The 15340-nt window shown below is 41.0% G+C and overlaps 3 protein-coding genes across 3 annotated transcripts in view; all 3 read right to left on the reverse strand.

The window, feature by feature from the left end:
* Window positions 1-3123: 3123 nt before the first annotated feature.
* On the reverse strand, window positions 3124-5568 carry LOC105988625 (protocadherin alpha-13-like). Its single transcript, XM_013020295.1, has one exon. It carries the CDS (start codon window positions 5566-5568, stop codon window positions 3124-3126), a length of 2445 nt encoding a protein of 814 aa, XP_012875749.1.
* A 2857-nt stretch (window positions 5569-8425) lies between these two features.
* Pcdha12 (protocadherin alpha 12) lies at window positions 8426-11782 on the reverse strand. Its single transcript, XM_013020296.1, is given in 3 exon segments — window positions 8426-8617; window positions 9429-9973; window positions 9976-11782. Coding segments are annotated over 3 exon segments (2544 nt in total).
* Window positions 11783-12233: 451 nt separating this feature from the next.
* Window positions 12234-15340, reverse strand: part of LOC105988627 (protocadherin alpha-11-like) — a 5341-nt gene continuing 2234 nt past the window's right edge. Inside the window, exons 3-4 of the mRNA XM_013020298.1 lie at window positions 15131-15337; window positions 12234-12272 (exon numbers count right to left, since the gene is read on the reverse strand). Of these exons, the coding sequence (XP_012875752.1) occupies window positions 12234-12272; window positions 15131-15337 (246 nt within the window). The remainder of the gene's footprint in view (window positions 12273-15130; window positions 15338-15340) is intronic.

The raw sequence follows: 15340 nt of genomic DNA on the forward strand, positions 1-15340 counted from the left end.
GGAGTGCCAGACATATTCTAGTTCTTTGAAACTATACTATTTTTCACTTATAAATATTTCCTAAACCACAGATATGTTTGTGTATATAATTACTTTTTAGTAAGTATGTTACATCTTACAGCCAAAAAATGTTCAAACACAGAAATAACTAGAAAAAGTGTGCATTACTCAAACAAAAACTGTATTTGAATTTACAAATTAGGAGAGAAAAGGTAATAAGTATTCATTTGATCAAACCATCACAACCAGAGAAAAAGGCACAAATAAAATAACAAAAAATATGTAGTACAATGGAAGAAAAAATGCAATGAAGCATACCATCCATAATATAAACTTGAATGATCTAAATTCAGAATTAAAAGAAAGACATTATCATATTGAGTTTAAAAGGGAATATTTATTTCTATGCTTTGTATGTGTGTGTGTGTGTGTGTGTGTGTGTGTGTGTGTGTGCGCGCGCGCGCATGTGTGTATGTGATTCCCAGGGTGTAAACTCAGGGCCTGGGTGCTTTCCCTGAATTTTTCTACCCAATGCTACTGCTCTATCATTTGAGTCATACCTCCACTTCCACTTTTTTAGAGGTTAATTGGAGATAAGAGTTTCACAGACTTTCCTACCTAGCTGGCTTCAAACCAGGGTCCTCAGATCTCACTCTGCCTGCTGACTAGCTAATATTACAGACAAAAGCCACTTGTGTATCCTTTACTAAGAAGTATAGTTAATGTAATCAATAAAGTTAATGTAACCAATACAGGATTAACAAACAGATATCCACACTTGAGCGCAATTTTGTGCTCAAATCTACTGCTATTGTATTGGAATTTAAAGAAACAGTACAGAGATGATGAATACTGTTTGTCAAACAATAATGTACGGATTTCTGTGTGCTTTTTCTTGATAAACAAAAAGTAAACTACACAAAATGTATGAAGGAAGTATTTTCAAGAATAGATAAGGAATGGGGAAAGCACACACAAATGAGATGAACCCTAAGATTGTCCACATTTCTTCTTTAAGGCAATTTCTAAACACTGCCAAATTGTTTACTGGGGGAAATATTATACCTGGTTGAGAACCACAGCTTTAAAAACACATATCTGGGCATGCACACACACACACACACACACACACACACACACAATCTAGCACCTGACATTATAAAATTCAAAATATCTGGCACCTGAGAGGCTGGGAAAGTGGCTTAGTGGTAGAATGCTTGCCTACCATTCATGAAGCCCTGGGTTCAATTCCTCAGTACCACACAAGCAGAAAAAGCCAGGACTGGCATTGTGGCTCAAATGGTAGAGACCTGACCAAAGATCCAGTTATGAAAAGAAGAAATAAATCTTATACAAGAAGAGTCAATCAAAAGAAGCATATAATGACAAAAATATTCAAATTAATAGAAGAGTGTTCAAATATTATAATAATGCTTATATTTGCAAGAATATAGACAAAAGATTAAAATTAAGTGAAGATAAATAAAATAAAATTTTGAATACCTGGAAGGAATCTTACACCAATAAGAAACAAAGAAAGAAATGTACTGGCTAGGATCAACAGATATGTTACTTATAAAAGGAACATCAGTGAGTTTGAAACCTTTAAAATATATAAACAAAGGATATCCAGTGAAGCACAGAAAGAAAAGATACAAAAAATGAGCAAAGTTTCAATGACTTGCAGGATAATATCTAACAATCCAACATATGTATAATTGAAATTCCAAAAAGACTAGAAGGAAAGAAAAAACATTGAATAAATATGACTAAAAGTTTTCTCAAATTGAATGTAAATGGTAAATCTAAACATTCAAGAATATCAACAAGCCTAACAGCTAACATTAAAAAAAAAAACAGACTAAACCACATAATCAATTTGCAAAAGTAAGTGACAAAAATCAGTGACAATGAATTTGATTCTAGTGCCCTGAATCTTTTATGTACATTTCTCTAGTTTGGGGAAGGGAAAGGAAAAAACAAAATGCTTAAATAGGGATACAGGTTGACCCATTGTAACAATGAGATGTACAAGACACTATGTTGAAACCAAAATTTACAAATTCAGCTAGGTTTAGAAACTTAAGTCAACATTACTGACATTAATGTTCTTTTTTGTGCACCAATTCCACATGGCAAAATGAATTCCATAGAAATGAAACACTGTCATTGGGCTGGGAGGGTGGCTCAGTGGTAGAGCGCTTGCCTTGCATGCATGAGGCCCTGGGTTCAATTCCTCAGCACCACATAAGCAAAAAGAAAAAAGCCGGAAGTGGCGCTGTGGCTCAAGTGGTAGAGCGCTATCCTTGAGCTGAAGAGCTGAGGGACAGCGCCCAGGGCCAGAGTTCAGGCCCCACTACTGGACCAAAAAAAAAAAAAAAGAAGAAGAAACACTGCTATTTTAGAGAATATATAAAATGATACAACATATTTTATAAGGAAAACAAAGCAAAAAGATTCAAAGTGTTTACTCATATATAGGTGAATAATAAATAATAATTGTCTATCAACACTATGGAATACTACATGATACTAAAAGTGTCAGGATATTGTGGAGACATAAAATGCATCATACGGATTAATTTTTCAAAGAAATAATAGCAAAAATCTTTAGGTGTAAGTACATAATTGTGGGATATTTAAGCACAAATAAAATGTGAATATAAAATCGCAGGGAATGTATAAGACTTCTGAGAATAAACAATGATGTCTCTTAAAGACAACAAAGATAAATGAACAGAATGTATAAAAACAATGATTTATAAATTAACACATCTACATGTATAGATTTAACTTAAATTTTAAAAACTTCAAATTATTAGAGTCATGGTTAGCCTCATTAGAACTAGCTTTTGTAAAATGTTTAAGATCTCACACCATAGGATTTTTGTAAATACATATAAACATTTTAAATGAGAAGGCCCCAAAAACAAAATATTTCTGGTTTTGGACAATGAGGTTGCACTATAGGAAAAAAAAAAGCAAATCCAAATAACTAGAGAGGAATTAATCAAGTACAAGAGGGATTAAATACTGAAGAAATAATCTCAAAATTGGGGTTAAAGATAGCTTAAACGAGTAAGTTTTGCGAGGAAGGCTACATATCAGTATAAAAAAATTTTTTTAAATATTCGAACTTACCTCTTTCGGGCGTTCTACCTGCCCCTCCCTCTGACATGGCTCTTCTACTGAACCCAGAGAAGGAGGAAGACTAGGGCTGAAGGCCATGAGATCCGTATTGGATGGAACCACTGCTGAGCACACCCTCTGCCTCCTCTGCTGGGAGTAAGTCAAACTCCCCACCGCGCTGGAGCACACCAGCACAGGCTTCCCAGGCGCGCACGCGCCCTCGCTCCGCCCCACAGCCGCCCCAGAGCACCGCAGCGCCACGTACAGCACCAGCGTCAGCACCAGCAGGCTGCACACCGCGCAGATGGCGATGATCAGGTACACGTTCACCACCAGCGTCGCCTCCGAAGCCACGGCGCCCTCCGAGGCACGCAAAGACAGCTTGGGCGATTGCCCGCTGTCCACCAGAGACACCAGCACCGTGGCGGTGGCCGTCAGCGCCGGCTCGCCATGGTCCTTCACCAGCACCAACAGGCGCTGCCTCGCGGCGTCCGCCTCGTCCAGCGCGCGCGTGGTGCTGATCTCGCCCGTGTACAGCCCCACGCGGAACGCGCTGCGCGCACCGGCCGCCGCCGGCTGCAGCTCGTACGACAGCCACGCGTTGTAGCCAGAGTCCGCGTCCACCGCGCGCACCTTGGTCACCACGTGGCCAGCGCCCACCGAGCGCGACAGCACTTCGCTGCGCGTGCCGCCGCCGCCGCCGCCGCCGCCGCCGCCGCCGCCGCCGCCGCCGGGAGGCCCCAGCAGCGCAGGCGCATTGTCGTTCTCGTCCAGCACGAACACCTGCAGAGTCACGTTGCTGCCCAGGGCGGGCACGCCAGCGTCGCGCGCGCTCACCTGGAACTGCAGCAGCTCCAGCTCCTCGTGGTCCAGCGGCTGCAGCGCGTACACCTTGCCGCTCTCCGCGTGCACCGACACGTAGCTCGACAGCGCGCGCTCGCCCACCCGCCGCTCCACCAGCGAGTACGACACGCGCGCGTTCTCCTGCGCGTCCGCGTCGCGCGCCCACACCGTGAAGATGTGCGAGCCGGGCGCGTTGTTCTCCTTCACGAACACCGTGTACTCGGCCTGTGCGAACACGGGCGCGTTGTCGTTCACGTCGGCCACCTCCACCGACACGCTGGCGGTGGCCCACAGCGGAGGCGAGCCTCCGTCACGCGCGGTCACCACCAACTCATAGTCAGAGGTGGTCTCTCGGTCCAGGGCGCTGTCCAGCACTAATGAATAGTAATTTTTGAAGGTGGACACCAGCTTGAAAGGAGTGCGGGACATTAGGGAACAGGTGACCTGTCCATTGGCACCAGAGTCACGGTCGGACACACTGATCAGAGCAATGACAGCATTAGGCTGAGTGTCTTCTTTGACAGGGAGTGACAGGGAAGTGATAGTGACCTCTGGTGCATTGTCATTTATGTCCAGTACTTCCACCAAAAGAGTACTATGACCTGTCATTGGAATGTGTCCTTTATCAATTGCCTCCACTGGAATTTCATAAAACGTTTTTTCTTCAAAATCCAGTCTGCCTTTTGTCCTAATTTCTCCACTGTAGGGATTTATGTCAAATGCATATAGCACTGCGGGAGATATAGGTCTTCTAAAGGCGTAGACTACATCTCCATTTGTACCATGATCCGGATCTGTGGCATTTAGTTTGAGTATCAATGTCCCATTGAATACATTCTCCAGCACTCTGACTTTATAAATGAGTCGATCAAATTCTGGGGCATTGTCATTCACATCAGCAATGGTGATGAGCAGCTGCACTGTGCCGGTGAGCTCGGGTTTACCTCCATCAGTGGCTCTCAATAATAAACTATGCTTCTCAATTTCCTCTCTGTCCAATGTTCTCTTTAATACTAGTGACAATGAAGACATTTGCTCACGCTTGTTTGGTGTGTCCAAAGCGAAATAATCGTTGGGATCTAGACGGTAAGTCAAGGCCGAGTTTACTCCAATATCTGCATCAGATGCGCCATCTAGTGGAAATCTCGTTTCTGGAGGTCTAGATTCTGCAATGATTATGCTTTTGTTCCTTTCAGGAAATACTGGTGGGTTGTCATTAATATCTTTAACCTCCACCTCCACGTGGAACACCTGCAGCGGCCTGTCCACGATCACCTCCAGGTGCAGGCTGCACTCCGCGCTGCGCCCGCACAGCTCCTCCCGGTCGATCCGACCATTCACAAACAAAATGCCATTCTGCAGATTTACCTCCAGAAGGTCCCCGCGGCCCTTGGACGCCACCCGGAACAGGCGCGGCACCAGCTCCGTCAGCTCCAGCCCCAGGTCCTGCGCGATGCGACCCACGAAGGTGCCGTGTTTGGCCTCCTCTGGGACGGAGTAGTGGAGCTGGCTGCTCCCAGATTCCCAGGTAGCAAGGAGCAGAAGCGAGAGCATCAGGCTCCAGGATCCTCGGCTTCTTTGCCAGGAAAACCGCATGATACACTCAAAAGGCTACAGTATATAAAATATTTTACCTGAAAGTGCCTCGCAAGGACCAGTTTTTATGACGTCCTAGTGCAGGAGGATTTGCAACAGATTTTCCAATACCTGGCAAATTTTCTGGAGGAAGGAAGAAACGGTAGCTTTCTCTTCAGAAGTGTTTCAGTGAAGAGCGACACCATGTGCATGAGTGTGTAAGTGTAAGGATGAATATCTTCCCATTTCCCAGCGATTTAAGAGCTTTATTTATCTTCTGATTTTTATTGCAAATATGTGGTTGAAGATTCAATGTTTGCCTTTCCAGAAGTAGTCATTCTATTCCACTCTGCCTTGAATGATATTTTGTGTCTTCCACTTTTTCCACAATATATTTTACATGTGTAAATTAATATGCAAATCTTTAAATGGAGAATATCATACATGTTTTTTGGATCAATCATCTTCTAGTTCTTTTAGGCCCTTAGGCCTTGGTGGTAACGTCCTTTTTGTGATATTTTTCAAGACCTTACACACACAACAGCCATTGACTCCAAATGGAAACTTAGCAGTAACATAATGAAACCAATATTGGCAGATGTGGGTAAGTAATATACCTGATACCTGATTTGGAAGCTAGGGGTGTGGTTCAAATGGTAGAGGAACAGCCAAGCAAGCACAGGCCCTGATTTCAAATCTTGTACCAGATAAAAAGTTCAATGAATACGTCATTTATACATTCTTCTGAGTGTGAAGTATGAATATACTTTTGCTTGTAGGAAATGTCTACTCAAATGTGAGTGTGGTTTATACATAAGCACACAGTAATCTGTACAACAATGTTCTAAATTTTTCAGTTCTCTTTATATAAAATACAACAAATACAACCTGTGCATTTAATAATGTTTAAAGCACTTACAGGTTAAATTTCTTTTTTTCTCCCCAATCTTATTTCATCGTTACTGAACCTTACTATCATCTAAATTGATTCTAGTGTCCCAAGTCTGTAACAATAACTACACAAAGATGTTAATACATCTTTAACAAGAAAGAGAAAGGAATTGTGCTTTTTTCTGTTGCTATGGATACCAAGTCATAAAATTCCAGGCTACATACCATAATGAAAAATAGACTGTAGCTCTAATAATTACCATGTTTATTCTGAGTATACTTGAAATGGTAGTATCCATAACCATTTGTATTCATTTCTCTGGCTCACCTGAAAATTTATGTGGAGTATTTGGTATTCTCTTGCCCGCCTAATCCTCTCCTGGTCCATCATTTTAATATATTTTACTCTTACAATATTCTTGCTCCCCTTGACTTATTCAAGTACTTTTTGTCTATCAGACTCTACTTACATTGCTTCACTTCTCCACCTACACCACATAGTCAATCATTTACTATATAGACATGAGACACCCTCAAATCATTCATCTATTTAAATTCTTCTGCTAACATTCTCTTTAGACGCCAACATACAGTTAACTATACATTTTCTCCATTCTTCCTATTGGTCTGCTCAAAAAAAGTTCTTGTTTAACCATGATAAATCTAATAAATCATCTTTAATTCAACTCTCAAAGAAATTTATAATCTTCTGTCTCAACTTCAGCCCTACTACGACTTTCACATCATCTTCCCTTTGAGATATAAGTCATAAAACAGTAACTTAAGGGCTCTTTTTTTTACATCAATACTTTTCTATAAAAGTATCTATTTTTCCCTATTGGGTCAAAGAAAAATGGTCCACCATTTTAAGGCAATACTATTTTCCATTCTTTTCTTCTTAACATTTTCATCTTCACCTTCATTCCCTGATGCCTGTCTTTCCTTTAGTGTCTCCTTCAGTTACTTCTTTCTTGCACCTATAAGATACTCAAACACTTCTAATTATGTACTTAAACATAATACTTCTAGAAAAAACTGCTATTTATCTCCTTTTCTTTGCCTATGATTAACATGCATATTTATTTTATGTTGGCTAGCAGTTGCCTATTCTCCCTGTGATTTTAAGTTTATTATAGTAGGTCAAATAAAAAGGTTCTCCTCTCAGTTCTCCAGAGGAAACACAGCCTAATCAACTCCTGATCCAAGGCTGTGAGAGAATAATTTTTTTTTATCTTATACCACTCTTTGGTCATTTCTTATAGCAGCCTTAAAAACTGACACAACTTCCCACCTAAATTCTTTCCTTGTACATATTATTTTTTCAAACTTTCTTAATGATTTTATACTTTCACAATTTTATTTTTTATAAAGGAATTACTCTCAAATCATTATCTATAATCTGAGTTCCACACCCATATTTTCAATTGTAATACAATTATCTTAGAAACTCTAAATTAGTATGTTATTAAATGTTACTTTCCAATCCCTTACTGAACACACACACACACACACACACACACACACACACACACACAAAACAATTTCTCCAGCTCGGCTGGAAAATATAGTTTGTGGAAATCTCATTCTCCCAGTTGACCAAACTAAAAGAGCAAATGCTATCAACTTTATAATTTCTCTTGTATGTCTTTAGTCAGTCATCATTTCCTGTTTCTATTTTGCTAATGCCTCTTGTATGTGGTTCTTTTGATTCATCTCTATTGCCATAACTTAAGTCTCCATGTCTCTTGATATCTAAATTTTTATAGAATATTATCTACTGATTTTCCATACTTCAGAATCTCTAGTTCTTTGAGTATACATTCAACAAAGAGAACTAAGCTCATTTATTTCCCCCCTGTAACTCTTTTCTATTGAAAGGTTATCTGTCCTTCAAGACATATTGGCATAAAATAATGTCTAATCACTGGACTTCACTCCCTTCTAAGATATGGAATATTTCCCAGCCAATATATTTTAACATATTAGTTCAAAAATGATCAATTAAACATATGCTATATTCCAAAGGAAGAGATATTGGAAGAGAAGCAAATGTTAGAACTTTAATGCCTTCCAAACCAGGCAAAGAGGTAAAAAGTTTTATATTCTGATCAAAGAGAAGCTTTTTAATACATTTGTAGAAGAAACTTGCAAAACATAAAATGTGCTTTTGAAGGTTCACCTATAATGGGAACAGAGTAGTATAAAAACATAATGACTTTGGAATCCTGGGAAACTAGGTTATGAACCACTTTTCAATATCTGTGGGACTTCCTTTTTATCTGTAAAATATGGCTGGTAGCTGTAGAACTTGCACTGTATACCTTATTTGATAATTTATGGAAGTAATTCAACTGAAAGTATCAGTAGATGACCTGGACAGCCACAGAGGTCCCTATGTATTCTGACACTTTAAATCAGAGAATCTCATCAACCATGGAAGGTGTTGCCCTACAATTTGAGGGGCTGAAGCAGGAGGATTTTAAAGGTTAGCACCACCCTAGACTACAAAATGAGCCACGTGTCAACAGAAAAGAAAATACCATAAGAGCTGAGGATGTAGATTCAGGATAATGTGCTTGCCTAGCATTCAAAGGCCATGAGTTTAGTCTCCAACACCGCAAAAACAATAGCATTAATTGTAAGATGTGCTATTATTTATGTGCCACCAAGAGAGAAAAAAATCCAAAAAAATTGTTTTCAGTTATCATTTAGATTACATTTAAATTATTTAAATTAACGATTTTGTTATATTTTATGTATATAAAAATAGCATAGTGGCCGATGTCACTTAAAATAACAAGGTGTTACTCAAAAGACGAATGTAAGACCAAAAGAAGCTCAGGAACGGCGCCCAAGCTCTGATTTCAAACCGTCCAAGACTGGGACAAAAACAAACAGGATGACATTATGAAGGAAAATAAAATACAGATGTAATTATAAACCAAGGCATTAAAAGGAACAAAAATAGTTGAATGATGCCAATTACTTACTTCGCTGAGATGATTTAAACCATCCTCTTGAGGTTGTGGAAGACAAGGACTGAAGGCCATGAGATCCGCATTGGATGGGACCACTCCTGAGCACACCCTTTGCCGCCTCTGTTGGGAGTAGGACAAACTCCCCACCGCGCTGGAGCACACCAGCACAGGCTTCCCAGATGTGCAAGTGCCCTGAACGGGCGCCGCCCAGCACCGCAGGGCTGTGTACGAGAACAGCGTGAGCACCAACAGACTGGACACCGCGCAGATGGCGATGATCAGGTACACATTCACACCCACCAGCGAGGTAGCTGGGCCAACAACACCCAAAGATACCCGGGAAGTCTTAGGCTCCTGGCTGCTGTCCACAAGAGACACCAGCACCGTGGCGGTGGCCGTCAGCGCCGGCTCGCCATGGTCCTTCACCAGCACCAACAGGCGCTGCCTCGCGGCGTCCGCCTCGTCCAGCGCGCGCGTGGTGCTGATCTCGCCCGTGTACAGCCCCACGCGGAACGCGCTGCGCGCACCGGCCGCCGCCGGCTGCAGCTCGTACGAAGCCACGCGTTGTAGCCAGAGTCCGCGTCCACCGCGCGCACCTTGGTCACCACGTGGCCAGCGCCCACCGAGCGCGACAGCACTTCGCTGCGCGCGCCGCCGCCGGGAGGCCCCAGCAGCGCAGGCGCATTGTCGTTCTCGTCCAGCACGAACACCTGCAGAGTCACGTTGCTGCCCAGGGCGGGCACGCCAGCGTCGCGCGCGCTCACCTGGAACTGCAGCAGCTCCAGCTCCTCGTGGTCCAGCGGCTGCAGCGCGTACACCTTGCCGCTCTCCGCGTGCACCGACACGTAGCTCGACAGCGCGCGCTCACCCACCCGCCGCTCCACCAGCGAGTACGACACGCGCGCGTTCTCCTGCGCGTCCGCGTCGCGCGCCCACACCGTGAAGATGTGCGAGCCGGGCGCGTTGTTCTCCTTCACGAACACCGTGTACTCGGCCTGTGCGAACACGGGCGCGTTGTCGTTCACGTCGGCCACCTCCACCGACACGCTGGCGGTGGCCCACAGCGGAGGCGAGCCCCCATCACGCGCGGTCACCACCAACTCATAGTCAGAGGTGGTCTCTCGGTCCAGGGCGCTGTCCAGCACTAATGAATAGTAATTTTTGAAGGTGGACACCAGCTTGAAAGGGGTGCGGGGCATTAGGGAACAGGTGACCTGTCCATTGGCACCAGAGTCACGGTCGGACACGCTGATCAGGGCGATGACCGTACCCACTTGTGCATCCTCTGGCACAGGGAGTGACATTGAAGTAATGATTATCTCCGGTATGTTGTCATTCAGGTCCAGAACTTCCACCAGAACCATGCTGTGCCCTACCATGGAAGGAATTCCTTTATCAATGGCATTAATTTGAATTTCATAAGCATTGTTCTCTTCAAAATCCAGGTTCCCATAAATTCTAATGTCACCAGTGTCTGCATTTATTGAAAATAGACATTTTTCGCTCCTTGGCATAATCTTTCTGATTCCATAGGAAATTTCTCTATTCAAACCTTCGTCTGGATCAGAAGCGTTTACTTGAATTACTCTTGTGTCATTTTGGACATTTTCAAACAGCATAACTCTATAACTAGGCTTATCAAACTCAGGTGCGTTGTCATTGACGTCCAAGATGGTTACTTGAATCTGAGCAGAGCCTGTTAACTCTGGTTTACCTCCATCAATGACCATCAATGATAAGCTCAGTTCTTGCGTTTCTTCTCTATCCAGTAACTTCCGAAGAATTAATACAGGCAATACATTCTTATCCTTTTTTGTTACTATTTTAAGTGCAAAATACTCATTTACACTTAACATGTAGGTCAGAAGAGAATTAACACCTATATCTGCATCAGAAGCGCCCTCTAGAGGAAACTGACTGTCCAGAGGGACAGACTCAGAAATGAGTACCTTCTGTTCTATTTCTGTGAAGAAAGGTGGGTTGTCGTTAATGTCGCTCACCTCCACCTCCACGTGGAACACCTGCAGCGGCCTGTCCACGATCACCTCCAGGTGCAGGCTGCACTCCGCGCTGCGCCCGCACAGCTCCTCCCGGTCGATCCGACCATTCACAAACAAAATGCCATTCTGCAGATTTACCTCCAGAAGGTCCCCGCGGCCCTTGGACGCCACCCGGAACAGGCGCGGCACCAGCTCCGTCAGCTCCAGCCCCAGGTCCTGCGCGATGCGGCCCACGAAGGTGCCGTGTTTGGCCTCCTCGGGGACCAAGTAGTGGAGCTGGCCGCTCCCTGATTCCCAGGCAGTGAGGAGCAGAAGCGAGAGCAGCAGACGCTGGGACCTCAGCCTTCCTCCCCAGATAAACACCATTGCAGACAATGAGGTCCTTTGAAGTGGAACTGCCTATTTTAAAGAAGTACTAGCAGGAGATCTTTTATGAAGAGTCTCTGATTTCTGTAAGTATCTATGCAGTAAGTTTTGTCTAGAGTTCCGGTCACTATGGAATCAGTCCTCTTCTGTGAATGGTTGGAATGTGGGTGCGGTGACAAAATGTTCCTTTTTCATTATTCTGAGTTTATAGCGACATCATGCGACAGATTATGTATATACAAGATAAATCCTTAGATTCTTTATAGATACACCATTTGTTGGCCACTCTTATTCAATTCTTGGATATTTTTGCATCATTTTAATGATAGCATTTATATCCACGTATTTATATACAAATATATATATGGTATATATACACATATGATATAGTAACAAAACAAAAATATGTCAACTATGTAATTTTTTTAAACTTCTGGTCCAAAGCTTATCACTAATCTTTGAAATATGCCTGATTGAAGCTATTCTTTAACTATCATGGAGAATAATATAAAGAACAATATACCTAACTCCTGCCTGATTATGACTTACAATTCAGTGTTTTGATTATTTTTATTCTTTGAAGCAGTTTATAGAACATTTGGAAGGAATGATATACCATCGAATAAATGAAACTAAAATGTTTAAAAACTAACCATTATTTCATTATCTAAATTGTTTTAGTCATAGACCAGTAAATATTAGAATTCATAAAAAATAAGTGAAGTGTTATTACTTTTGGTTCCTTGGTACTTAATTATGATGGCTTTTATGGCCACAGTTCTCACTCCTCTAACATTTTAAAGCAAAACCTGAGTATCAGTTCTATGGAGTTCAGTTCTAGCAAGATGAATTCTTTTCATGCAAAATGTTGAGTCAAAGCTTCCAAATCTCACAGCATTCTATGGTGACAATGGAAGACTAATATACAAAAGACCTCCAAGTATTTTTGGAGCCAAATCTGATATTTATTTCCTCTCTAAATCTTCCTCTATAGGCCAATTAGTAGTTACTCAGAATGTACTGCTCTTCAGAAAATCAGAATGGAGACTATGATGCAAGTGAGAATCAAAAAATCATTTATAATATTATTGATTAACTCAAGACTAGAGTGTCACAGTGAACAAGTAACTATAGATATCATAAGCTCATGAATGTACACATCAAAAAATCTAAGTGCATAATTTTCTGCCAGCCTTTTACATTTAAAAATAACAACTGAGAGAACTTGATATAACAACAAGCAAAATACAACTGAGAATGGTTCCACAAGCATAAGTCAATCCTAAAACTGCCTACTTGATAAACGTTTGAATTTTGGTGTTTCCAGACTATTTATATTATCTAATGTCATCATGAAGTCTTTCATTCCATATTTTCCATTTTCAAAAATGTCAGCATACCATAATTGCAAAAGAACTTTAATGAAAAACAGTGCATTTTGTAGCTCTCACACACTGAGATAATAAAATTATTAAAGAAATAGAATTCTAAATTTAGCTTTCACAAGGTTGAACTAGAAAATAAAACGGAGCTATAATTTTATACTAAAGAATGTAATCTTATGAAGACTAAACCTAAATCTGTTTTTAAAAAAATTAGTTCATTAATTATTTTTGTCATGCACAAGTAATGATTGATCAAATTTAATCAAAATAACCCAATGTCTTTTTTAAAATTTCAACTTAAATTTCAACCTTTACTTAGGAATAGGCAATAATGTATGGCCTACATAAAATTCACATGTATTATCTTTACATGGTTCCAACATCGATATAATAATTTAACCACTTTTCCTTCAAAGATGTTTTATATTTTGTATCACATTGCCTAATTTTAAATACTTGAAACTGGTTTTATTGAATTGATGCTGAAGTATGATGTTCTTGTCCCAAGAATCAGAAATGAGCTTTAGCGTGCATTCCTTCAAAATACTGTGGCAAATGGTTTGGTATGTTAAGGGAAAATGGCCATTTGTGAGTCTTAAGGGCGTTGTGGTTCCATCACTCTACAGCATCTTAGTGTCATAGAGAAGAACAATAGTCTAGGGATAAATGATCTTTCTTACACTCTTTTGATATGATTATCCCATATGGAAAGAAAACTAACAAACATTAAAGATAGTCATTAGAAATAAAGCCATTAAAATATCAAATATATGCAACAATTGTCAGCAAGCATTTATCTTAATAGAGATAACTTTTGGAAAAGTAGTAAAGAAAACTAATGAGGAGCTAGTGAGTGCCAGTTGCTCACATCTATGACCCTATCCACTCAGGAGGCTAAGATCTGAGGATCATGGTTCCAAGCCAGCCCAGGTAGAAAAGTCCCTGTGAGCATATATAAATGGCACTGTGGCCCAAAGTGGTAGAACCTTAGCTTACAGCAAAAGCACTTAGGGACAGAGCCCAGGCCTTGAGTTCAAGCCCTACAAACACCAAAAATAAAAAACTAATGAACAGATAAAGCAGATATTATGGCTCATATATGACTAATACATGCATGTCTTAAGCAATGGTGCATTATTTAGTTGAAGAATTTTAATTGCCTTGTTTATTTTGGAAGCTGTCTTGTGTGAACTTGTATTTGACAAATATTTTGCCATTTCATGAGAAAAATCAAGACAGGAATTACATTATTTTAATGAAAGCAGCAGAATAGAATGCAAGATTTGCCTCTTTTTCTCCAAATATGCTGAATTTGGTTGTTCCACAGCAGTAGCACTATTATGAGTACTCAACCCAATAGAAAAAAAATGTAAGTCATTTCAGAGCAAATGAAGAGGGTTCCAAAATTGAAACAAGCCCTTTCTTCAAAGGTCAACTGATCTCATGAGATGAAAATAAAATCACAGCAAAACATTGCTAACAAACATCACCAGATTAGAGTGACTCCCAGTGCTCATCCACATCACTATGATTAGAGATAAAACGGTGTGAGTAAGTAACAAAAAAGCGATTACTTCTGCTCAAGTAACTAAGCAGACAAGTAACCTTTGTCACTTATTATACAATTTTCTCACAGATAATTGAAAAAAAACAATACATTTTATTTATTTATTTATTTATTGTCGGTCGTGGGGCTTGAACTCTGGGACTGGGCGCTGTCCCTCAGCGCTTCAGCTCAAGGCGAGCGCTCTACCACTTGAGCTACAGCGCCACTTCCAAAACAAGACATTTTATATTTCATCATCTGATTATATGATTAAAAGACAAGCTATAGGAATAATCCAGCATTGAAAAGACATTATTTTTAATTTAAAATAGATTAAATTTTTCACAAAAGTGAATTACAAACAATTGAACACACACAGTTGAAAAGGAGAAATTTATATTAAAAAAAAAAACTCACCTGTCCAAGGTGGTTACATCCTGACTCTTGTCTCTCCCTTTCATCTTCTCTATCCAAATTGGGAGTCAGACTCGGGCTAAAGGCCATGAGATCCGTATTGGATGGAACCACTGCTGAGCACACCCTCTGCCTCCTCTGCTGGGAGTAAGTCAAACTCCCCACCGCGCTGGAGCACACCAGCACAGGCTTCCCAGGCGCGCACGCGCCCTC

This window comes from Dipodomys ordii, unplaced genomic scaffold (assembly GCF_000151885.1).
Source record: "Dipodomys ordii isolate 6190 unplaced genomic scaffold, Dord_2.0 Scaffold50, whole genome shotgun sequence".
Classification (NCBI taxonomy): domain Eukaryota; kingdom Metazoa; phylum Chordata; class Mammalia; order Rodentia; family Heteromyidae; genus Dipodomys; species Dipodomys ordii.